Source organism: Oryctolagus cuniculus, chromosome 2 (assembly GCF_051225735.1).
Source record: "Oryctolagus cuniculus isolate XC-2025 breed Fujian yellow rabbit chromosome 2, ASM5122573v1, whole genome shotgun sequence".
In the NCBI taxonomy this organism is placed as follows: domain Eukaryota; kingdom Metazoa; phylum Chordata; class Mammalia; order Lagomorpha; family Leporidae; genus Oryctolagus; species Oryctolagus cuniculus.
The window spans coordinates 178,907,101-178,930,249 of NC_142868.1; the positions used below are offsets into that span (position 1 = coordinate 178,907,101).

The following is a 23,149-nucleotide window of genomic DNA, read 5'->3' on the forward strand; positions in this document are numbered from 1 at the left end:
CAGCCGGCACCTCCTCCCTGCTTCCCCACACTGTACCCCCTCCCCTCCAGTGTTGCATCACGGCCGACTTAAGCAGCCCATGCAAATGCAGGGTCCGTGTGATGTCTGTATACCGCCTAGCAGCTCAAGAGCCACTGAGTGCTTCCACTTAGGGTGTTCCAAGGGTGAAGCGACCTCTGGTCCTTTCAGAACCAGCCAGAATGGCAACTTCCAGAGCCAGGAGGCGGCATTCAGCCAGACAGCATCAACGGCCCTGTGTCTCCGGCTGAGCCCGCAGCTCCCTGCAGGCGGCTGCCACAGCACCAGGCTGCTGCACTGCGGAGTTGGCAAGGCACAAGCACGGTGTCCCCAGGGATGTCTGGTGTGCTCACTTCTGATCAGGCACTGACTTGATGACAGCTCAGAAGCCTGGGGCCCCCGGAGAGCCATCCCATGCCCACAGACGGGGGACTCGGCCCCAAAATGCAGTGCAATGGGTGGATCTACGCAACCCTTTTCTTCCACAGCTCTCATCTCCATCTCCCCCATAACCAGCGTTGCCGTTTTTGTATTTCATTATGTTGGCGCCCAACCCAGCTACTGGAAATTTCTCTGAGGTTAAAAAGGTACAAGATAGGGGCCGGCGCCCTGGCTCACTTGGTTAATTCTCCACCTGCGGTGCCGGCATCCCGTACGGGCACCAGTTCTAGCCCCGGTTGCTCCTCTTCCAGTCCAGCTCTCTGCTGTGGCATGGGAGGGCGGTGGAGGATGGCCCAAGTGCTTGGGCCCCTGCACCCGCATAGGATACCGGGAGGAAGCACCTGGCTCCTGGCTTCGGATCTACCCAGCTCTGGCTGTTGCGGCCACCTGGGGAGTGAACCAATGGAGGGAAGACCTTTCTCTCTGTCTCTCTCTCTAACTCTGTCAAAAAAAAAAAAAAAAAAAAGGTACAAGATAAGAGTGGCTATTTCCCTAACAGTTAAGATGCCCAGACTACCTGGCTTTGATTCCTGCCTCTGGCTCCTGAATCCTGTTTCCTGCTCTGCAGACCCTGGGAGGCAGCGGTGACTGTTCAAGTAACTGGGTTCACCCTTGTGGGAGACCTGGATGGGTGCCTGGCTCCCAGCATTGCAGTTCCCAGACCCAGCCACTACAGGCATTTGAGGACTGAACCAACAGATGGAAGGGTCCTCCCCCTCCCCCTCCCTCTCCCTCTCTTACTCTTGCTGGAGGGTGAATCAGTGATGCAAACACTGTGTGAGAGAAAGACAGAGATTCTGTGTCTCCAATATGTGAATAAATATTGTTTCCAGTGCAAGATAATAAAACCTTAGAAAAATAGCATTTCTTTTATTTCTACTTCAAAATATACTGTATACATCTGGAACTCTAAGGGGGAAGGTAGGCCGGGAGATGATGACATCAGAAAAATAAAATAAGATAAAAATATTAATCGCCCGTTTCAGACCCATCTCTCCCGCAGCTGGAAGGGCCGTCAGCTGCCCGTTGCCTTGCCGCCGAGTGGCAGCTCTCTGCTGGCGACCCTGCCGCTGCCTGCCGTGGGGGTCGCATCCAGGAGGTGCTGCAGCATTTTGAAGACGTGCTCTGGCTGCCCGGCGGCCAAGTCCTGCAGGCGGGAGCCCATCTGCTCCCGCAGGCTCCCAGTGAGCCGGCACACCACCGCGCCAACGCTGCCGCCGTGCCTGGGCAGGACGCTGCTCCCCGGCACACTGTTCAAGAAGTGCCAGAGGACAGGAAGCACGTGCCGCTCCACAGCCTGCGGCTTCCGAGGGTAAACCGAGGCCACCAGCGCTGTCGGGCAGAAGAGAGGGATGGTCACTTGAGCAGGGCGCACTCTTCTCCCACTGCCGTCTCCCCAGCCGCCAGCTCTGCCTCTGGGAGCCCGAGGAGGAAGGTGTGCACACAGGCAGAAGCACACACTGCCCAGGGAGATCACAATGGGTCCCTGCAGCCCAGGGCAGAGGAAAGAGGCAGCCACGCCCGGTGACAACCCTGGCTCTGCTGCCTACCAGCTGCAAGAGCCAGAGAAAGCCAGCCCACCTTTCTGAGCCTTTTCCAAAGCTGCAAAGAAAGAACAACCCTCCTGAACCAAGCCCTGAAGATTTTTAAAGATTCAATAAAAAACACAGAGGAGCATACTTCAAAAAGTTTGTGGCACTTAGCCCGGAAGTTCAGGCAGCCATGTCCCACATCCAAGCAGCTGGGTTCAAGTCCTGGCTCCAGCTTCCTGCTACTGCAGACCCTGGGAGGCAGTAGTGTCAGCACAAGTGTCCTGGCTCCCAGCTTCAACTGCTGCTCTCCCACGCCCGGCCACTGTGGGCATTTGAGGAAATTTCAATTAAAATAGAAGTTTATTTTGGATACAAAAATTGAAATCCATGCATAATAAATAATAACAAATATTTCTCATATCCTTTTTGAAGACTCATTACACATGGATTTCAAATTTTTTTGCATCAAAATAAGCTTTTATATATAAAGATTTATTTATTTACTTGAAAGGCAGAGTTACGAGAGATACAAGGAGAGACAGAGATCTTCCATCTGCTGTTTCATCTGCAATGGCCAGGGCTGGGCCAGTAGGAAGCCAGGAGCTTCTTCCAAGTCTGCCACGTGGGTGCAGGGGCCCAAGCACCTCGGCCATTGTGGGGAGCAACTGAGACTAGACTAAGTTACTGGAATTAAGACTTATTCTATGCATCTGCTCTCCCACAATATGGCGCTGGGGAGGAGTAAACTTCTACGCAGCTGCCTCTCGCCAGTTTGACTGATGAGCTGCAGGAGCTGATCCTGCTCCTGATTGGAGGAGAGCAGCGTGCTCGGCGTGTGGGCAGCAGAGTTGGGATTGGTGGAAGAGGACTATAAAGGAGGAGAGAGACAACATGCACTGGGAACATCTGAAGGAACACCTGAGCAGCCCCCAAGAGAGTCGGCCGGTGGTGTGCCGCTCCTCCGCGGAAGCGGGGAAAGTGGCAGGGGGAGCCGCCCCTCCACGGAGGTGGAGGGGTCGGCAGCCAACCCGGGAAGGACCAGCAGCAAACCCGGGAAGGGCCGAGCAGACAAAAGAACAGCGCAGGGTCCTGTGTCGTTCCTCCGCAAATGGGGGAGTGACATAATGGTGCCGTGACTTGGATATGAGCCTAGGAGGGATAATGGTGCCGTGACTCAGATAGGAAACCTAGGAGGGAAGAAGCAGGAAAATACCGGAGAGAGAGACTAGCAAAGAGCCTAGGGAAAAGCCGGACGGAAAAAGTGCCAGGAGAAATCTAGGGTTGAAAGTGAAAGTGAAAGCTAGAAGAAACTTAGACTCGGATACGGACTGTGGGGAGAAGCCAGGAGAAATGAGAGAAATATTGTTGGAAGAAACTTAGGAAAAGTACCGGGTAGAGAAAAATATAAGCTAGGGAAAGTGAAGCCACGGGGGTAGGCCGAAGCGGAGACGTAAGCTAGGTTGGGATCCGTCAGATTAGCCCAGGGAGCAAAAGACAGGAAGCCAAACCAAAAAGCGGAGACGTAAGCTAGGTTGGAATTCGTCAGGTTAGCCCGGGGAACTTAGACTGAAAACTAAACCAAAAGCAGAAACGTGAGCTAGGCCGTGATTCGCGGAAGCCGCCGAGCGCAGAGAGCGTGCGGGGCAGGAGCGGAGAGAGCGCACGGGGCACAAGTAGATAGGAGAGCTTGGGGCTGGCGCGGAGGCCGTGGTGCAGGCGCAAAGGGCGGGGAGACCCCGGAGTGCGCGCGAAGCTGGGAAGCCACGCAGAGGAGAGAAGTGCGGGCTGAAGCCGCGCAGAGCTGGGAAGCTGCCTCGGGGCGAGGCGCCGGGAAGCCGCGGGGATAAGAGAAACAGAAGTATAGAAGTAAAATGAGAGAAATAGGAATGCTGGCAGATAGAAGTAAAATAGGAGAGATAGGAATACCTGGAGATAGAGAAATAGAGAAAAATAAGGCCTCCCCACAACACGGCGATGAGAAGGCTTGGATTCGGTCTGCCTGATTAGTAAGGCGGTAAACACCTGCGGGTGGCTAGCAGCTTATGCACTGCAGGTCACCGAAGACAGGCACGTTATCAACACCAATAAGTCTCCCCACAATATGGCAATGAGAAGGCTCGGATTCGGTCTGCCTGATTAGTAAGGTGGTAAGCACCTGTGGGCAGGCAGAGCAGAGTGTGTGCTGCAGGGCACCGAACACAGGCACGCATCAGCGCCTAAAAACCTCCTCACAACATGGTGAAGAGAGGACCCGGATTCGGTTTGCCTGATTGGTAGGGCTTGTAAGCACCTGTGGGCAACTCTAGCAAGCAGAGCAGAGTGTGTGCTGCGGGGCACCGAAGACAGGCGCGTATCAACGCCAAAGAATAAAAAGAAAGGGGGAACTGTGGGGAGCAACTGAGACTAGACTAAGTTACTGGAATTAAGACTTATTCTATGCATCTGCTCTCCCACAATATGGCGCTGGGGAGGAGTAAACTTCTACGCAGCTGCCTCTCGCCAGTTTGACTGATGAGCTGCAGGAGCTGATCCTGCTCCTGATTGGAGGAGAGCAGCGTGCTCGGCGTGTGGGCAGCAGAGTTGGGATTGGTGGAAGAGGACTATAAAGGAGGAGAGAAACAATATGCACTGGGAACATCTGAAGGAACACCTGAGCAGCCCCCGAGACAGCCGGCCGGCAGTGTGCCGCTCCTCCGCGGAAGCGGGGAAAGTGGCAGGGGGAGCCACCCCTCCACGGAGGTGGAGGGGTCGGCAGCCAACCCGGGAAGGACCAGCAGCAAACCCGGGAAGGGCCGAGCAGACAAAAGAACAGCGCAGGGTCCAGTGTCGTTCCTCCACGAAGAGGGGGAGCGACAGGCCATCTTCTGCTGCTTTCCCAGGTGCATCACCAGGTAGCTGGACCACAAGTGGAGCAGCCGGGACTCAAACCAGTGCCTCTGTGGGATGCCAGTGCTGCAGGCGGTAGCTCCACCAGCTATGCCACAGCACCAGCCTCAATAAGCTTATATTTTGATTCCACTCCTCTGTGAGTTTTTGGAGTCCTGTCTTCTGTGTGTGTTATGTACGTTCAGGTAGTGTTAGTATTGAAAGAATCCACAGCCCCTCCTGGGAAAGGCCACCCAAGCACAGAAAAGCTGTTGTGCAGGGGGAAGTCAAGACTCTCTCAAGGGAAGCTTTGTGGCAGATAAAACAGCTGGCGGGGAACGAAACCATCACAGGCCTCCCAGCATCTGGGTGCCCGAACTCACGATGAGACCAGCAGCCCTGCACGAGGCACGAATGTGCAGACCCTCCGTGCCCGTGATAACCCCCAAGGGCTGGTTATGCAAGGGCTATTCAACCCTCTGCAAACTCAAGAGAACCCAGCAGGCAGCTCCACCTGCCAGCCAGCTCTCCATCCCCAGAGCTGCAGCCAACATCGCAGGCTATCCCAGGTCACGGCACAGAGTTGCTCCGGCCATGGGCAGGTTGCCCTAAGTGCATTCGCGCAAACTGCGCTTGTTTGCCAAGCAGCCCCCTCTGCCCACGGTCCTGCCAAGGACAGGGCTGAAGGTGAAGGCAAATGAGACTGAGAGTGGAGCTATGTGACTGACAGCCAGAGGAACCGGAAGGGCTTGTGCCCCGGAAGCTATGGGGACCCAGGGCTTAGAGCTTCTCCCCCGCCCACCGTGCCTCCAGCTCCAGCTCAGAGCACACCCCTGAGAGGCAGGGTGCACGTCCACTTCCCAGGGGAGCAAAGTGAGGCTTGGCTCAAGACCCTGCCTGGTTGAGGACAGGGGCCGAAGTTCACAGTCCTCCCAACACCCCTTGTCCCTCTGAGCCCCGGGGAGTTCCTCATTCAGGGGCCGGTCTGCAGCTTTGCTTTACTTTTAATGGAACCCCCAATTTGCCTTCCCTCCTCAGCATAACGTCATCCAACCCACCAGGAGTCCCCAGGGTCCCCTCAGATTTCAGAGCCAGCCTGAAGTATTGAGAATCACAGCCGACCTGGGCCCCTGTGAGCAGACAGCCCAGCCCAGTGCTGTCTCCGAGGTGTTTTCTAGGGAGTACACATGTTGGCTGCCAGGCCACACCCTCAAGGTTCCTGCAGCCCAATCTACACAGCCTCCCCTGGGGATCAGCGAGTGTTACAAACCTCCCCCCGCCCAGAAGTCAAGGTGTTCTGATCACTCTTACCATGCCTCCTCCCTGAGCCCGCTCCAGCCCCCAGGAAGCTTCCTCCCACCCCAGGATCCGCCTCTGCCCTGCACAGAGCTCGGGCCACCTCAGCTGCACTGCCAGGTGCAGGGACATGAGGTCACCTGGCTGGCAGGGGTCTCGGAAGCTGGCCAAGGCCACAGAGGCCCTTCTGGGAGCGACTGTGGAACAGCCAACCCCACGAAACTGGAGTGAAGAGGCAGAGAGGTAATCAGCCGAAGATCGACTCCTACCAAGCTGCACCTGGCACTGAGGGACATGCTCTTCTTGGTGCCTGGCCAATGCCACGTTAGCCAAAGAGCTACCGGGAAACCAGCATTTTAGAGAGGTCTTGGAAACAAATGTGGGATCTGCGATGAGCGAGCAGTCCCCAGTGAGGCCCATGCATTTCCCCGTAAGGACAGGCGGCGGCCTCACTCAGAGATGGCTGAGCGTGAGCACACAAAGGAGCTCCTGTGTCCTCTCAGGGCCGGCTGAGTGCGTGCCTGCATCCTCACGCCCGGCCACCCCAGCCCTGCCTGCCCTGGGAAGGCCCGGCACCTGGACGGGAGGAGTGAGCCACGCCAGGCACACCCGGAGCACTGCACCAGGATGCAGGCAAGGCCGGGAGAGAGAGAAGCAGCAGAGAAGATGCCAGAAGGAGCTGCGGTACCGAGAGCCTGCACCAGGCCAGGTGCCGAGCAACCCGGGTGCCGTGGTGCAAGGGGCTGGGGGACAGGCCAATGCCTCCATGCGGTGTGCTCTGGAGACGTGCACGGGGCCAGGGGGACACAGGAGGTGATGACAGGGCCAGAGAGCATTGCCCAGTGGAGGAAGAGCATGGCGCAGAGCTTTGCGGACAGGGGAGCCACGCACGGGTGTGAGTGGTGGGAGAGCAGCGAGGGCTGCCCGCTGGTGCCCAGCAGGCAGAGGGACCCCCCCAGGGCCTCGGCAGAGCACAGCTTTGCAGCCAGGCTCCTGGGTCACATCCTGCATTGCTCCTAGCCTCAGGGACATTTCTAAGCTCTGTTCTTACCGCCATACAAAGGACGGCTGTGGAGCCCACACCCTCCCTGTGGGGTATTAGGAGGACGGCAGGGCCCAGCGCGTGTGAGCTGGGGTGGGAAGAAAGGGCCCAGGGCCTGTGTGCCCCTGCAGGGGTCTCGGACGCTGTCCTGAGGGCAGCGCAGGAGCCAGGCAAGGATTCCAACAGGGGCGTGGTGTGACCTGTCTGTTTCAGGGGGCCTGTCTGGAGCCTGGGAACAGACTCAGCCTGCCTGAGGCCTCCTGAGCCGGGTCCTTCTGCGATCGGGCAGGAGGGGCTGCTTTGGGCAAGCGAGGACGAGGATGAAACTACGGCAGGGAACTGCCCGCGGTCAGAGCTGCTGGTGGTCTCCGTGCTGCTGCCTGTGGTCACAGGCCCACGACAGCGTCTTCAAAACTGCCTGGGCTACGTACAAATCCCTCCCCCCAACCCAGTTTTTACCAAAACAAAGATTTGCTTCTGGCAATGTGGCGATTGTCACCAATAAAAAAAAGCCGACATTGGGGTGGGTGTTTAGCCTAGCAGTTAAGATGCTCACGTCCCTCCTTGCAGTACCTGGATTCCACCCAGGGCTCGGGCTCCTGACTCCAGCTTCCTGCTAATGCAGTGGGGACAGCTCAGGTAACTGGGCTCCTGCCACCCATGGGGAGACCTGACGGAGTTTCTGGCTCTCGGCTTCTGTCTAGCCCAGTGCTAGCCATTTCAGACAGTAGGGGCGTGATATCTCTCTCTCTCTCTCTCTCTCTCTCTCAAGTAAACATAAACTTTAAAAGCAGATTGTCAAATGTTAAATGGTCTGTGGGGATTATTTGAGATCTAATGCAAGTTGGTGGTTTGACCTCATGCCAAAGAAGAGAAGTGGACCGGAAGTTTGGGGTCAGGGTAGGCTGGGGCGCTCACCCGACAGGCGATCTGTGACGTCCAGCAGCGCACGGCCACTCAGGAAACGCGCCCGCCCTGCAAACGCTTGCAGGAGGCAAAGGGGGTCTGAAAGAAAGAGAGAGAATCAGTGGCCGTGAGGCTGTGCTCATGGTGCCAGGCCCCACAGGCTGCATCGGGAAGAGGCCCACTGGGGAGCAGAATTATTTCTCCATGTCACAATGGAGCCACGTTGTGCAGCGAATGTATATGTGGTGTCTGGGGAAGAGTGAGCGAGCTGAAATGAGCCGGTTCCCAAGCAGGCCTCATGGACTCCCACGCATCTGAGTCCTCCTGTCTCTGCTCCTCAAAGCCGCCATGAAGTCTGCGGCAAGAGGGTAGATGGGTGATACACAGAAAGAGAGAGAGAGATGGAAGGGAGGGAGGGAGGGAGGGAGGGAGGGAGAGGGGGGTGTAAATGGATGATGGATGGATAAGAGAGATGGATGATTGACAAAGAGAGAGATGGAGGGAGGCGTGGATGAACCTGTACATATACAGACGTAGTTTCAAGGGAAATCGAGGCACCGAGCCGTGGTAGGGCTGGAGTTAGAACTGAGAAGTAATGACTCCCCTCCAAGCCTGACCTCGCACTCTAACAACAGGACAGGACCACACCAAGTAGTCACTTACTCTCGCTCTGAACTTACCCACATCCCCCGCGTCACCGGCATGGAGCTGGGAACTACACAAAACACGGTCCTCCCCACCCATCAAGAGGCTCCTTTGACAGGGGACAGACATCGAACCAGGTGACCACTGACCACAGGTGGGAGCCACGGTGCTCAGGAAACCAGAGCCTGGGGCCTGGAGCCAGGGCGGCGACTCCTGGTCTGCCCGGCCTTCAGCCCTTTCTGTCCCGCGTCCCAGGACGGCAGCTCATCCTATTGGGAGCAGAAGCGCCCCAGCCCAGGGTGGAGTGGGGGCGGTCAGAGGGGGCAGTCGTGTGCTGAGGGCGTCCATTACTTCCCAGTGTAGGCACAACCTCCCCACCTGGCCTGCTTCCTTTGGCTTTTTTTTTTTTTTTTTCCATTTCGTTTCTTTTTTCTGAAAGGTGCAGTCACAGAGAGAGAGGGAAAGGCAGAGAAAGAGGTCCTCCATCTGCTGGTTCACTCCCCAAATGGCCACAACAGCCAGGGCTGAGCCAGACAGAAGCCAGGAGCCAGGAGCTTCCTCCAGGTCTCCAACATGGGTGCAGGGGCCCAAGCACTTGGGCCATCCCCCAGGCACATTAGCAGGGAGCTGGATTAGAAGTGGAGCAGCCGGACCCGCACCAGCATCTGTAACACCAGGACTCGAACCCAAACCCCGCACGCCATAATGCCGGCCCCTTTCCTGTGGCTTTTAACCCCAAGCAGTCCGATACCCAGGTCCGGCATGAACACACCTCAGACAGCAAAGTTCTCCCTCCACGTGCCCCATTCACGTTTTAAAAGGTTGGAGTGATGTTTACACTCTTCCTTAATTGTTCCTGAGCCTTCTCACCCTCCCCCAGCCCCAGGAGCACAGCTCCCCCAGCTACCCAGCCACACCCACGGGTGAAGCACCCAGACTGAGCAGCTCCCTATTCGTATCTTGAAAGAACTGAAGTGGTAGGAGTGCTCATTCCAGAGAGGAACCACCAACCGGGAGGCCACAATCCAAGAGGGTGGGGACATTCCAGGGGCTGAGAGACCTCCAGCTTCCTGGATGCATTTCCAAAGCCAGCCATGCAGGACCCCACCTGCACGGAACTGCAAAGCTGCCCGCTCCTCCCCACGTTTTGTCCAACGCTTAAACTTGAAGCCCTGCGTTCATCACAAAGATACCCGTGGCCCTTTCCCAGGCAAGATGAGCTAACCTAGGAAATGCACAAGATCAGATCATTCTCCTTGGACCTCCAGATCACCTGACTCGTGGGGCCCCCACCCACCCAGCCGCCCACATTCGCGCAGTCCCAGCAGTCAGAGGCAGAACAAGTCAGAGAATGCAGTTTTTCAGGGACGGGGCTATGCGGTCTGCCTGCACCTGCCAGGGAGAGGAGCCTGGGAGACTGCACAGGCGTCACCGTAGCAGCACCAGCCACAGTGCCCTGTGTCTCAGTCTGTCCTCTGCTGCTATAACGCACACCACAGACTGGGCGACTTACAACCCATAGACGTTTGCCCGGCTTCAGGGTTCTGGAGGCTGGGACATCAAGGGCACGGTGCTGGGCCCTTGTGCTGCCCTAGCCCATGGCAGAAGGCAGAGGGCAAGGAAGAGCGTGTAACCGAGACAGCAAGGAGCCAAACTCATCCTTTCAATGAGGAACCACTCCTGTGACACCAACCTTCTCACCCGGTAACAGCCTGAATCCATTAGTGAGGATGGAGCCCTCGTGACCTAATCGCCTCAGTACTGTCACACTGGCACCTGGACTTCAACATGAGACATTCAACAAGGAGACATTCAAACCACAGCTCCTGGCATCCAGGAGCAGACTGCTCAAGGCCAGACCCCTCTTTGCAGGGGACAGAGTTTAGAGACCTGCCTGACGAAGTCTTTCCAGATGGTTTCACTTTTCCAACCCAGAGCCCAGAACTCCCTAGATGTGCACCCATCGCTTTGCCTTTCCCATCAAGCAACAAGCCTAGAAAGAGCTCAAGCCTCCTTCCCTCGTCCCCCTCCTGAGGGCTGGGAGGGATACAGCAGAGAAAACCCATGCAGCTCATTCCTGCTGTTCGCACAGGTAAGCTAAGGCAGAGCCTTTACATGAATTCACCCTGGGAGACTGAGTCGCCAGCACCTAGGATACTGCAGTTGGCAAGAAGTAGTCTCAGGGCATCCAGGCAAGGTTGTGATAGTGTGAGAACAAGTGTTTCCATCAGCATCACCTGTATAGTGTCCAGCCGCTCTATTTGTCCCACCCCAATATCCGCCATGAGACCATATTTAAAGGCATGGACTTCCCTTTGTTGGTCACCTCCTGCAATGCTCAGTGTAGGACCCTTCCTGGTCACAGCTGGGGTTCCCCACTCCTGGCCTCTGACACGGCCTCCTGGAGCCACAAAGAAGTGAACTCGGGGAACACCTGAAATGGACACCCAAAGATACCTGCACCAAACTGTGCTCCCGTGGGGCATAGCACACAATAGGTGCTCAATAAATGCTCGTGGAGTACAGTGCAATGTCAAGACAGAGACGCAGCTTGCCCAAGCTGGTTTATGAACCCTAGAGCACTAGGACTGGGCTCTAGGCACTTTCATAGTGAAGGCTCCCCTTTGGGGTCACTCTCAAGCTGAATGACAGATAATACAGCACAGTGGTTAAGTGTGGGAGCTGAGGGTGTGGATCGCCTATGTCTCAATCCTGGTCTTCCACATTGTTTCTGGGTAACGTTGGACCAGCCACCTGTCCTCCTTCTGCCTACCTCAGTTTGCTCATCTATGAAACAGGGGTGGTACTAATACCTTTGTCACATGGTTGTGATAAAGATTAAATGAGCGGGGCTGGCGCTGTGGCATAGCAGGTAAAGCCACTCCCTCAGTGCCGGCATCCCATATGGGTGCTAGTTCGAGACCCGGCTGCTCCACTTCCAATCCAGCTCTCTGTTAAGGCCTGGGAAAGCAGTAGAAGATGGTCCAAGTCCTTGGGCCCCTGCACCCATGTGGGAGACCTGGAAGAGGTTCCTGGCTCCTGACTTCAGATCAGTGCAGCTCCAACCATGGCTGCCATCTAGGGAGTGAAACAGCGGATGGAAGACCTCTCTCTCTCTGTGTAGCTCTGCCTTTCAAATAAATAAATAAATATTTTTTTAAAAAAAAAGATTAAATAGCTATTGCAGCTCAGTTTACAAGAGCTAAGACATGGAATCAACCCAAATGTCCATCAACTGAGAACCAGATAAAAAAAAAAAAAGGTATGGGATTATGTACACCATGGAATACTACATAGTGGTAAAAAAAAGGGGGGGGCAGCGCCACGGCTCAATAGGCTAATCCTCCACCTGCGGTGCCAGCATCCCAGGTTCTAGTCCCGGTCGGGGCACCGGATTCTGTCTCAGTTGCCCCTCTTCCAGGCCAGCTCTCTGCCCTGGCCCAGGAGTGCAGTGGAGGATGGCCCAAGTGCTTGGGCCCTGCACCCCTTGGGAGACCAGGAGAAGTACCTGGCTCCTGGCTTCGGATCAGCAAGATGGCGCTGGCCGCAGCGACCATTGGAGGGTGAACCAACGTCAAAGGAAGACCTTTCTCTGTCTGTCTCTCTCACTGTCCACTCTGCCTGTCAAAAAAAAAAAAAAAAAAAAAAGAAAGAAAAGAAAAGAAAAAGAAAAAAGAAATCTTTCTGTTTGCAACAAAATGGATGCAACTGGAAAATATTATGCTTAGTGAAATAAGCCAGTTCCAAAAAGACAAATACCATATGTTCTCTGAACTGTGCTAACTAACAGAGCACCTAAAAGGTAATCAACAGAAGTGAAATTGATACTTGGAGATGCAATGACTTTGAATAGCACTCCTCTCGACTGTTGAGGAACAGGTTTTTTTCCCCATACAATTTCTTGAACTCTTTACTTAGTGTAGGGTTAATTATATGTGTATAAAGTTAATTGAAAAATGGGACTAGAAGGAGAAGGAAGGGGGCGGGAGTGTGGGTGGGAGGGAAGATAGGGTGGGAGGAATCATTATGTTCCTAGATTTGTATTTATGAAATGCATGAAGTTTGTATACTTTCAAATAAAAGAAAAAATAAATAAAGACTAAGTAAGGTAACATAACGGTGTAAATGATGCCTGTGTTAAGTAGCAGCAATTGTTACTATGATTACCCCCAGATCGCCCTGAAGGCCAGCAACCTTCATGGCAGAGAGAACCAAGAGGCTGGACTCTAACTGTGGACAGTCAAAGGCGCTGCTCCCTCAGCCTTGCCTGGAGTGTCCATAGGCTCCTCTTCTGCACCAGGTCAGCCTCGCAAGGAAGAGCTTGTTTTCAGTCATGCAGTGGGGAGCAAGCGGTCACCACCAGCTGGCAGGCCAGAGACCCCAGCTGCCCTGCACAGGGCAGGGTCCATGGGGCTTCACACCTGTCCCACTCAGCCAAGCTCTCAGGTCACCAGGCCATGCTACCCTCAGGCTACAGGGAAGCGGAAGCAAGAGATGAGGTTTTAAGAAAGTGTGAAAGTCAAGTATGGTGGCAACGAGATGCAAGAGTCAAACTGGAACTCCTGACAACAAGCAAGGGACTCTGAAAGTTACAATGGCACCACAGCCAGATTCCCCGCGGCTGCCCAAACTGTGCATCTCAAGGCGAAAGCGGGAATGCACCTGCCCTGAGAGGTGTGAGTTCTGGTGCAGCCATGTGATGGGGTTGTTAAAAATGACTCAAGTGAGGCCGGTGCCACAGCTCACTAGGCTAATCCTCCGCCTGAGTCGCCGGCACCCCAGGTTCTAGTTCCGGTGGGGGCACCGGATTCTGTCCCGGTTGCTCCTCTTCCAGGCCAGCTCTCTGCTGTGGCCAGGGAGTGCAGTGGAGGATGGCCCAAGTGCTTGGGCCCTGCACCCCATGGGAGACCAGGAAAAGCACCTGGCTCCTGGCTTCGGATCAGCGTGGTGCACCGGCTGCAGCGTGCCAGCCGCAACGGCCATTGGGGAATGAACCAATGGAAAAGGAAGACCTTTCTCTCTGTCTCTCTCTCTCACTGTCCACTCTGCCTGTCAAAAAAAAAACAAAAACAAAAAAAGTGACTCAAGTGTACAGTCACATGTAAATGCCCGTGCTCTGATTTTTTTTAAAGCAGGATTCAAATTCAGATGACTAATACAATCACAACTATGTGCACCAATAAGCAGAGAAAACATTTTCAATGACAAATGAGGGCAGGCATCAGGCCCAGCAATTAGAACACGGGTAAGCCCCTCTCCCATGTCAGAGCGCCTGGGTTCAGGATCCCGCTCAGCTCCTCGTTCCAGCTTCCTGCTGATGCAGACCCTGGGACAGCAGTGACGGCTCCAGTGATGGGGCTCCTGCCTCACGTGGGGCACCTGGACTGAGTCCCCAGCTCCCAGCCTTGGCCCCTGGCCTGGCCCAGGGCTGCTGTGGGCATTTGGGGAATAAAACAGCAGACAGGAACCACCCAGGCCTTCTGCCTCTACACTTAAAAAAAAAAAAAAACTTAAAAAGATAATATATAAATTTTTAAAATTCTAATCACAAAATTAATAATTGTTTTTAAGGAATTGGAAGTCACTATCAGAAAGGGCTTTTCAAATACTTTGTATTTGCCATTTTCTCAATAATTAGTAAGCATGACTTTTATAGTAAGGAAAGTAAACTCTGTATTTCTGAGTTGGTTAACTTTTTAAAAGACTACATGGTGGCATGTGAAAGATTGTATAATACCTGGGAAACCAGATAGTGTTAAATGAAAGAAGCAAAGTCAAAATTGTATGTACATTATGATTTTTAGCTAGGGAAATTTGTATGCATATAGATAAAAAATAGAAAATAACATTTCTAAGCAGTTGATATACTGGAGAGGTATCACGGATGGGTTTTTAAATTCTCCTAACAATGTGATGTTGATAATATGATTCATATTAGGCAATGAATTTAAAGTCAGCCAGCAGAACAGTGAAATTGGATCTGCAGCCACCCCCACTGCAAGCTTATCTCCTCTCCCCAGCACGGGCCGGGAGCTGGGCTGAATTGGGAGCGCTCCTTGCGGCCCGAGGAGCCTGAATACAGAGCTGTGACCCGGTGGGGACGTGCTGTCAGAGCCCGATGTTTTCATTACTGGGGGTCTGTATAACTCACCCAGAACAGAGCCCATCCACCCGCCAGGAACTCACTCCATCCCCAGGTCCTGCTGCTGAGAACAGAAGACGCCCCGGAGCCTCGTCCCCAGAGAGCCCCCACTGCAGGCAGCGACAGGTGGCACGCTCCTTCCTCATCAACGTGTCTCCTTCCTCATCGCCCCCAAAAGGGGGCACGGGCAGAAGCCCCCACCTACTCTGCTGACAAAGACAACACTCAACTTCACCCATGCTGGACTCCGAGAAGATGACTTGGGCGAATGGTCTACCACCGCATTCCACAACCAGGAGGGACCCAGAGGTCCCCCAAATAGCCAACTTCCAGGTCTGTCTGCGCCATCTGAGAGCCCCAGGCACGATTCTTGATCCCTGTGGCCCTGCAGTTAGCAGGAAACACGGTGACACGCCAAGCAGTCGCTCTGTGGCTTTCCACATTAAAGTATTTCACGGTTCCCCGTGGAGTTCCACAGGAATTCCAGCAGGGCCTGAAAACATAAGCTTTGGAGAGAGTTCCCTCTCACCAAGGGCTCCAAGCCACTTCCAGGAGGGGCCCGGGATACTAAAGGCCCCCCAAGGAACCATTGGGACCCGCAGCTCAACATGGGTGGTTTGGAGAGCCCACTGCCCCTTCTCTTCTATCCCCCTGCTCCAGTCTCTGCCACCCCACCCACCCAGTCCCCTGCATAGCTGGAGATTCTGTTACTTGCACCTGTTTTGCCCTTTGCAGGCCAGGCTCCGACCATGCCCGGCGGGTGAGAGCCATTCCTGGAGGGCCCTTGCTGCGACCTTGGGCATCCCCCAGCAATGGCGAATTCTCCCTCTGGCTCTGACCTGCATGGCTGTAGAAATCAGCTGTCATTTCCTAGGGCCTAAGACTTTCAACACCGAAGTAGCTGGCTGAGCTGAGAGGGTGTGGCCCACGGGAAAGCCTCCTGGCCCACACAGCTCATTATCACTCCTGCCAGAAGTTACGTGGCGCCCAGGCAGTGGATTTACTCCTGCTATCAGACTCCAGTCATCCCTTGGAGACCAAGGCCACCATTCCCTTCCAGCCCGAGCATGGACCTAAGCATCAGGCAGGAAGACAGTCCCCCGTACCTGCACCACAGCTCCTGGCAGGTGGACCAGGAGGGGCCGTCATCAGCCATGTCCAAGGAGACCCCGACCCCCAAGGGAGGAAGCACCTCAGGCATCGTCCTGGGGGCTGTGGCCCCATCTGAGGTGCAGTCAGATCCCCAAAGCAGGCCACTGTAGCTTGGATGTGTTTTGTTCTTCCAAGGTCCATGTGTTGGACGCTTGGTCCCCAGTGTGGCGGTATTGGGAGGTGGCAGAACCTTTAAGAGGTGGGGCCTGGCGGGAGGTGATTAGGTCACTGGGGACCTCGCTCACCGAAGGGTCACTGCTGGACTCTGCGAGTCCGTTCCCAGACTGGCCCCTTCGGGGTCTCCGGGTTCCTGTCTGCCACAAGATCTCTCCGCATACCGTCCAGCCCCCTTGGAGCCCCCGCTGGGGCCAAGCAGACATGAGTGTCACGTCCTGCCACCTCTTTTCTCTGGAAAGGGCTCCGTCTCGGGTACTGTGTTACAGCTGCAGATGAGGGACTGGCATCCCAGCCCCCACCCTTTCCACATGCAGGGGACCCGACTTTCCGGGCAATGGGAGACACCAGCTCTGCTGCCCAAACCTCCTGACACCCCACGGTGCTCAAGGAGAAATCAGAACCTGAAACAGCTGGAGGAGGAAGGGTTAGGAAAAAAACCTCTCCCCAGGTGTGAGTGCTTATCCTCTTCAAATAGCTAAAGCCCGTTCTGCTTGGTGCAGGTTTTCCCAATAAATCCAGGGCCCGCAGTGATTTACCAAGAGCCTTGGTTATTGGCAACAGCAATCTCGCTTCCCCAGGCCGCGCAGAGAACAAGCTGTAATTTAGAGCGGGATTTATATTGTTTGTTCTACAGCAACAAACTCAGCAAATCATAAATTCCCTCTGAGATGAAACGCGGAAATTGACAATATTTATGAACTCCAGAAGCAGAGAAGGGCTTGGCCAGGCCTTTGATTTGTAACCGAAACTTCACCTGGAGGCTCCAGCCAAGGACAGGGCGGCTGTCCCAGCCTCGGGGAGCTGGGCTGGGCCTCGGCAGCGGGAGGGGAGGGGGGGAGGAGAGCTTGCCAGGCCGTGTTCCCGGCATCCCCGGGCGATGCTTGCAGGTGCTAAAGGCAAGACACGGCCTGTGCTCATCAGAATGTGCCCAACGAGGCAAACCAAGGCGGTTGTCAGGCAGGAACCTCCTCACTTGCTCGTGAAAGCTCATCACTCCACTGCTACAGCAGCACAGCCCAAGTTCTGAACTTGCACTTGCATCTGTGAGTGGATATGCCAAGCATCACCTCCTCACCGTCCCGGAAAGGAATGGGAGAGGGGCCAGTGTCACGGCGTAAGCTGCACCTGCACCTCCAGCGTCCCATATGAGGCTGCTCAGCTTCTGACCTGGCTCCCTGCTGATGTGCCTGGGAAAGCAGCGGAAGATGGCCCAAGTCCTTGAGCCCCCGCCACCCATGCAGGAGACCTGGATGGCATTCTGGGCTCCTGGTTTGGGCCTGGCCCAGCCCCAGCCATAGCAGCCATTTGGAGAGTGAACCAGCAGATGGAAGACATTTTCTCTTTCTCTCTCTCTCACCCCCTCTCTCTCCATCACTCTGCATTTCAAATAAATAATATAAATATTTGGGAAAACAAGTGGAGGTGTTTCCTTCAGAACAACAGTATAAAAAAAGGTTTTTAAAAAGGGAATGATAGAAGTAGGTGTAGCAAAACCTCCCCCTAATGCCCAAGAAGCTGAGACACCACAAGGCACATAAGGCACAGGAATGCCCTCGCCTCTCCTGACCTCCACCCCCTCTGCCCTCCCCACCCCTCCCCACTAACCCTGCACCCCACGCCCTGGCCCGGTTTAGGCCTTCCCAGCACTCCTGACTCAAACATCAGTGTTGTGTGGCCCTTGGCGGGCCATCTCCACATCACCTCCACCTCCGTGTTCTTTGGACACCGGGGTAGGCTGAGCAGGGAAAACCCCGCCGGCCAGGAGCCTTGTGAGCCCTGGGGTCCCAGGGAACTGCTTGGCTTGAGAGCTGCCCAGGGCTGTTTGCCACTCTGCTGAGGGAGGGCGTGGGAGCCGGGAGCCCTCCCCCCGCTGATGCTCACCCAGGTGCTGCATCATGGCATCCAGCACGGAGGCGGCGGCGGCAGAGATCCCCGCGCTCCTGGAGTTGAGGTTGTCTGCAACAGCGACGATGACGGACAGCAGCATGGGCTGCAAGCTTTCTTTGAGGAAGGGGATCATCTCGGCAAGGGACTCCAGCGCCCACTGGTTCACCTTCTTGTTGGAATCCTGAAGCCTTGGCGTGAAAGCATCGAAGACCTTTTAAGGGAACAGAAACCAAAAGCCCATGGAAACCCAAGCGGGGCAGGTGTCCCACAGCGCCGGGGACCTCAGAGCCTACCCAGCCCTGCCAAGCGCCTCCTGCGTCCTGGCTAGGAGTCGTCCAGTGTGTCCCAGAACAGTCCCGGTGATGGACAGCTCACTTCCTCAATAGGGGCAGCGGGCAAGAGGGAGGAACAGACCCGCATCAAGCTCCCGCTGCGTCCAGAGCGTCATGTTCACGTTAGGCACTCTGCAGCCTTGTCCTGAACGAGCTTAACCAGGAGGCCCGAGTTACCAGCCCCGCCTCCCCACAAACAACAACTGAGGCACAGAGAGGTTAAACGACTTGGCTCAGATCACACAGCCAGCAAGAGACTGGGATGGGCACCCGGGTCTGCGCACTCCGCACCAGTCCTCTCCCTCACAACATGGCTGTCGGTAGCCTCGCTCCAGGAAGAGGCAGGCACCTGCCCGGAGGTTCAGGCTGTGAAAGGCTATTCCAACTCCTAACCCACCTCTCCAGGCATCACAGCCCCTCACCTGTCCGACCAAGCATTATGCAGGTAACCAACCAGAGGCACCCAAGGGCCCAGCCAAGCACCCTCCACCTCCATCTTCCATCAGTCCTCCCGAGGGATGAGAGGTTCAGAACATCTCAGAGGTTTCCACAGTGCCCAGTGGGAAGCAATGCCCTGGCCCCTTGGTTGCCTCAGATAGTCTTTAAAATATGTATATATATACATATACATATATATATATATATAGAGAGAGAGAGAGAGAGAGAGAGAGAGAGTTACAGAGAGAGAGAAAGAGAGAGAGGTCTTCCTTCCACTGGTTCACTCCCCAGAAGGCAGCACTACCAGGGCTGGGTCAGGCTGAAGCCAGAAGCCAAGAACTTCCAGGACTCCCACTCAGGTAGCAAGGGCCCAAATCTTCCACTGCTTTTCCCAAGCCATTAGCAGGGAGCTGGATCAGAAGTGGAGCAGCAGGGACTCGAACTGGCACCCATATGGGACGCCAGCATTCCATAGGTAGCTTTACCTGCTATGCCACAGCGCCGGCCCCCTCAGGTACTCTTTTGGCATCACAAGGGCCAACGGGAAAGAACGCACTTACTGAGCTCCTTACATCTCAAGAGACCAGCACAATGCCCAACCCTCCTCTGAGTCTTTCAAATTGAAGTTGCACCCACGGGAGAGAGACGAGGGGCGGGTGGCACCCACCTGGACCAGGCTGGCGGTGATGAGCTCTGGCTTGGTCTTACAGTGCTCAAGGAGCCGCCCCACGCCTTCCATCCGAGACTGGTACTCCTTGGACTCCAGCAGCCGCGTCAGCTCCCGTAGCTGCTCCACCCGCTCCGTGCCGCCCCTCAGAGAGGAACGCGGCCCCACCAGTCGCGGGCCATTGGAGCTGAGCCTGTGTGGAGGAAGCGTCTGACCCCTGGGGAAGAGACCCAGAGGATGAAGACGCCTCTTGTCCCACGGCCCCTCCCACATGCAGGAGAGGCAGACACAACAGTGTCACCTGCAGTGTAGTCCACCCCCAACTTCTCCTCCTACTGCTTGGAGGCGCTGGAAGTCCCCCTTGGAAGCTCTGGACGTCTCTGGAAGCCAGGGGACAAGATGACGGCCTGGGGACCTATCCCCTGGTCACGGGACAGGGCTTGCTCCCTGCCTCGTCTCGCCCCTTTGCAGAAGACACCGGAAGAATGAGAGGGACGGGGGGCGTGCGGGGCGTGGAGCTCATGCCCACCTTCCTGCCTGGTGCTCACCTCTGCCTGAGCCAGGGAGCAAGGCCCCGCTCACACTCCTCCCGTAACTGGGGCAGCGTGGAGAAGCCTGTTCCTCTTGTGTTTGGCTCGCATGCCCATCCAGCCAGGGTGAGGGCAGCTCCACCTGGACCCCTACAGAGCAGTCCCACCCCCAGCTAGAGCCTGGGTCATGAGCTGGTGCCCTGCCCCCAGGCCCGAGGGACAGAGCTCATCACCATGCGCTGTGTCAATCACTCCGAGTCCACTCTCAGCCTCCTGAGTGCCGAGAGCTGTGCTGGGCAGAGAGCAATGAGATGCGGAGCACGGGCTTTGCCTTACAGGTGCACAGACCGATGGGAGGCAGAGAAGTAGAGGGGCTGATGGGGGTATGAAGAGCAGGGGCAGCATGCCCACCCTGAGACCAGGGGAGCTTCTGGGAGAAAGGGGGGGGCACTGGGTCTTGCAGACTCAACAGGCGTGTTCTAGGCATAGAAGGCACGGCAGGGAGAGAGCATGTGGAGGGGCAGGGAACGCGACTGGGGAGATCGGGAGATTCTACTGCAAGGGAGGATGGAGGGCTCCCCTGGCGTCCTGCCAGGGAGTGCAGATTTGATCCTCCTGGGACACTACAGAAGGGTTTGAGTTTCCAGCCCCAGAGTGACTGTGGGACTCCCATTTGCTTTCCAACTTAGTCCCTGCCTTCCCACCTGCCTTAGCTCCAGCACTGCCTCTGAACTTGTCCTAAGCTGGCCACCATGGTGGTGAAAGAATCTGCCGGGAAAAGTGAGTGGAGAGATGCTCCACTCACACAAAGGCCCAACAGACAGTGCGCCCTGCCCATAGGAGCGGAATCCCACCCCCTCGGCCAGCTCGGCAGGAACCGGCTTCTGCTGGCAGGTGCGCCTCAACCCTCAGTTTGGCTTCCTTGAGACGTGGTTGGGAACGGCAGACCCAACCGGGTCTCAGCTACCACACAGATTCACACAGCCACTCTAGAGCCAGCGCTGGCCATGGGCAAGCCCACTGCCTCCGTCGGCTGCATCCTGCACACGGAGCCTGGAGAGACAAGAGTAGCCATACCCCTCCTCGCCGGGCAGCCCGTTCTCAGACACCACCAGGCTCCGGCACACCTTGTGGCCTTTGGCAGCTGGAAGTTCATCATTATCTTCTGTTCCCTTGAAAAATGCAGACAGAACATGAACCAAAAGGAGCAGCCCCTGGGGACAGCCCCTCCCACCTGGTCAAAATTCCCACGTAACAGACGGAGGTAGAGGCCCAGGGAGGCTCAAGGAACAGAAGCAATGAGGAGCAGGCCAAGTGTGCACACAGGGGACAGAAGCCACACTTGTCCCGGCAGTCAGGAGTGGCAGACAAAGTCAAAGCCATCTGGGACCCACTCAACGGCTGCCAGGCCTGGCTCTGATGCACCGAGCCCAAGAGACGGCCACCCCACACACCCCGCCCACCCCCAATCACACCCCACTACTCATACCCCACCCAATCACACCCCACCCCACCCCCACTCACCCGCTGTTTGATGGCCGTCATGACCTTCCGCAGGTCGTGGGACGGGAGCGACTGTTTCAGAAATGCATCGAACTTAGCGTTTGCCATCAAGATGTTCACCATCTTCCGACCGTAGAACCTGCCATCGGAGAGAGAGCAAGAGCAAACAGCCACCAGATGCACAGCAGATGCGCTCCCAGTTACAGCAAGGGAGTCTGGGAGGCTGCTTCAGGCCTTCCGTTGCAGATCAGCCCTGCAAGAACGGAATCACCCACAACCCCATTACCCAGACAGTCTACGCACGTTCCATTTTAGCTGAGATCAGAATGCATCTACAGGTAGCTTCTCCTTGCTTCATTATTAACCATCCCCTCACACCATGTAAAGCTCTTTGGAACCATCCTTTATTTTTATTTATTTTATTTATGTATTTATTTGAAAGGCAGAGAGACAGACAGAGAGAGATTTTCCACTTGCTGGGTCATTGCCCCAGCAGGCAGAGTTGGGCAGGGAACTGAGAACTCGATCCAGGTTTCCCGCACGGGCGGCAGAGACCCAAGTACTTGAGCCCCCATCTGCCGCTTCCCAGCGTGCACATCAGAAGGAAGCCGGAGGCAGGAGTGGAACCAGAACCCTGGCATCCCAGTCAGAGATCCGACTGCTATGCCAAATGACCACCCCGTAAGCATCCTTGTTAATGGCTACACAGTGTTTCGTGGAATGGCTATACCAAAATGTACTGACCTTTTTCTGGTGTGGGACACTTGGAGGTCTGAGGAAGGGTGCAACTGGACAGCAGCACAGGAGGGAGAGGTCAACTCTCCCCAAGAACAGTGGTGGGCGGGGGAGGAAATCCAGGAGGGCTTCATAACAGAGGTGGGCCTTGCATTGGGACTCAAACGATGAGCAGGAGTTTGCCTCACTGATGTCTAATGGCGCTCACTGCTGTGTCCCTGCTTTTTTCTCAGATGCAGTAACCTTCATTTCAACACCAGGTAATAGTGTAATATTAATGAGACATTTTAAACAGCAGACTCAGCCGTTCTCCACAGAGCATGCAAAATGACTTCTTAAACCAAAAGTTGACAAGCAAAGGCTCATAGTACAGTTCCCTCAATGCGAACTTCAATTCAGAAGTTTATACTATGAGCAACAATGACCGAGTGTGCAAATATGCCCATAGTTAAGCCCAAATTACAGTGGCTGCCCACACAGCAGCAACTGAGATGCCTCTGATTGCAAGATACACGCTGACTTCAAAAATACGCGCTTGGGGCTGACCCTGTGGTATAGTGGGTAAAGCTGCCGCCTGTAGTGCCAGCATCCCATACGGGCACAGGTTCAAGTCCTGGCTGCTCCACTTCTGATTCAGCTCTCTGCTATGGCCTGGGAAAGCAGTAGAAGATGGCCCAAGTCCTTGGGCTCCTGCACCTGCATGAGAGACCCAGAAGAAACTCCTGGCTCCTGGCTTTGGATCAACACAGCTCCGGCAGTTGCAGACAATTGGGGAGTGAACCAGCAGATGGAAGACCTCTCTCTCTCTGCCTCTCCTTCTGTCTGTGTAACTCTGAATTTC

The 23,149-nt window shown here is 55.5% G+C and overlaps 1 protein-coding gene across 6 annotated transcripts in view; it reads right to left on the minus strand.

Moving 5' to 3' along the window:
• Positions 1-1,304: 1,304 nt before the first annotated feature.
• The window catches only part of TOGARAM2 (TOG array regulator of axonemal microtubules 2), a 60,882-nt gene continuing 39,037 nt past the window's right edge, over positions 1,305-23,149 (minus strand). For 2 of the 6 annotated variants that reach the window (XM_051839897.3, XM_089326616.1), the window contains exons 15-20: positions 21,595-21,712; positions 21,148-21,242; positions 19,541-19,757; positions 18,098-18,314; positions 8,113-8,199; positions 1,305-1,791 (exon numbers count right to left, since the gene is read on the minus strand). In XM_051839897.3, the coding sequence (XP_051695857.3) occupies positions 1,475-1,791; positions 8,113-8,199; positions 18,098-18,314; positions 19,541-19,757; positions 21,148-21,242; positions 21,595-21,712 (1,051 nt within the window). In that variant the 3' untranslated portion in view covers positions 1,305-1,474. Of the gene's footprint in view, positions 1,792-2,139; positions 2,314-8,112; positions 8,200-18,097; positions 18,315-19,540; positions 19,758-21,147; positions 21,243-21,594; positions 21,713-23,149 lie in introns of all 6 variants that reach the window. The other 4 variants (XR_016229513.1, XR_016229515.1, XR_016229514.1 and 1 more) reach the window with 4 other exon arrangements.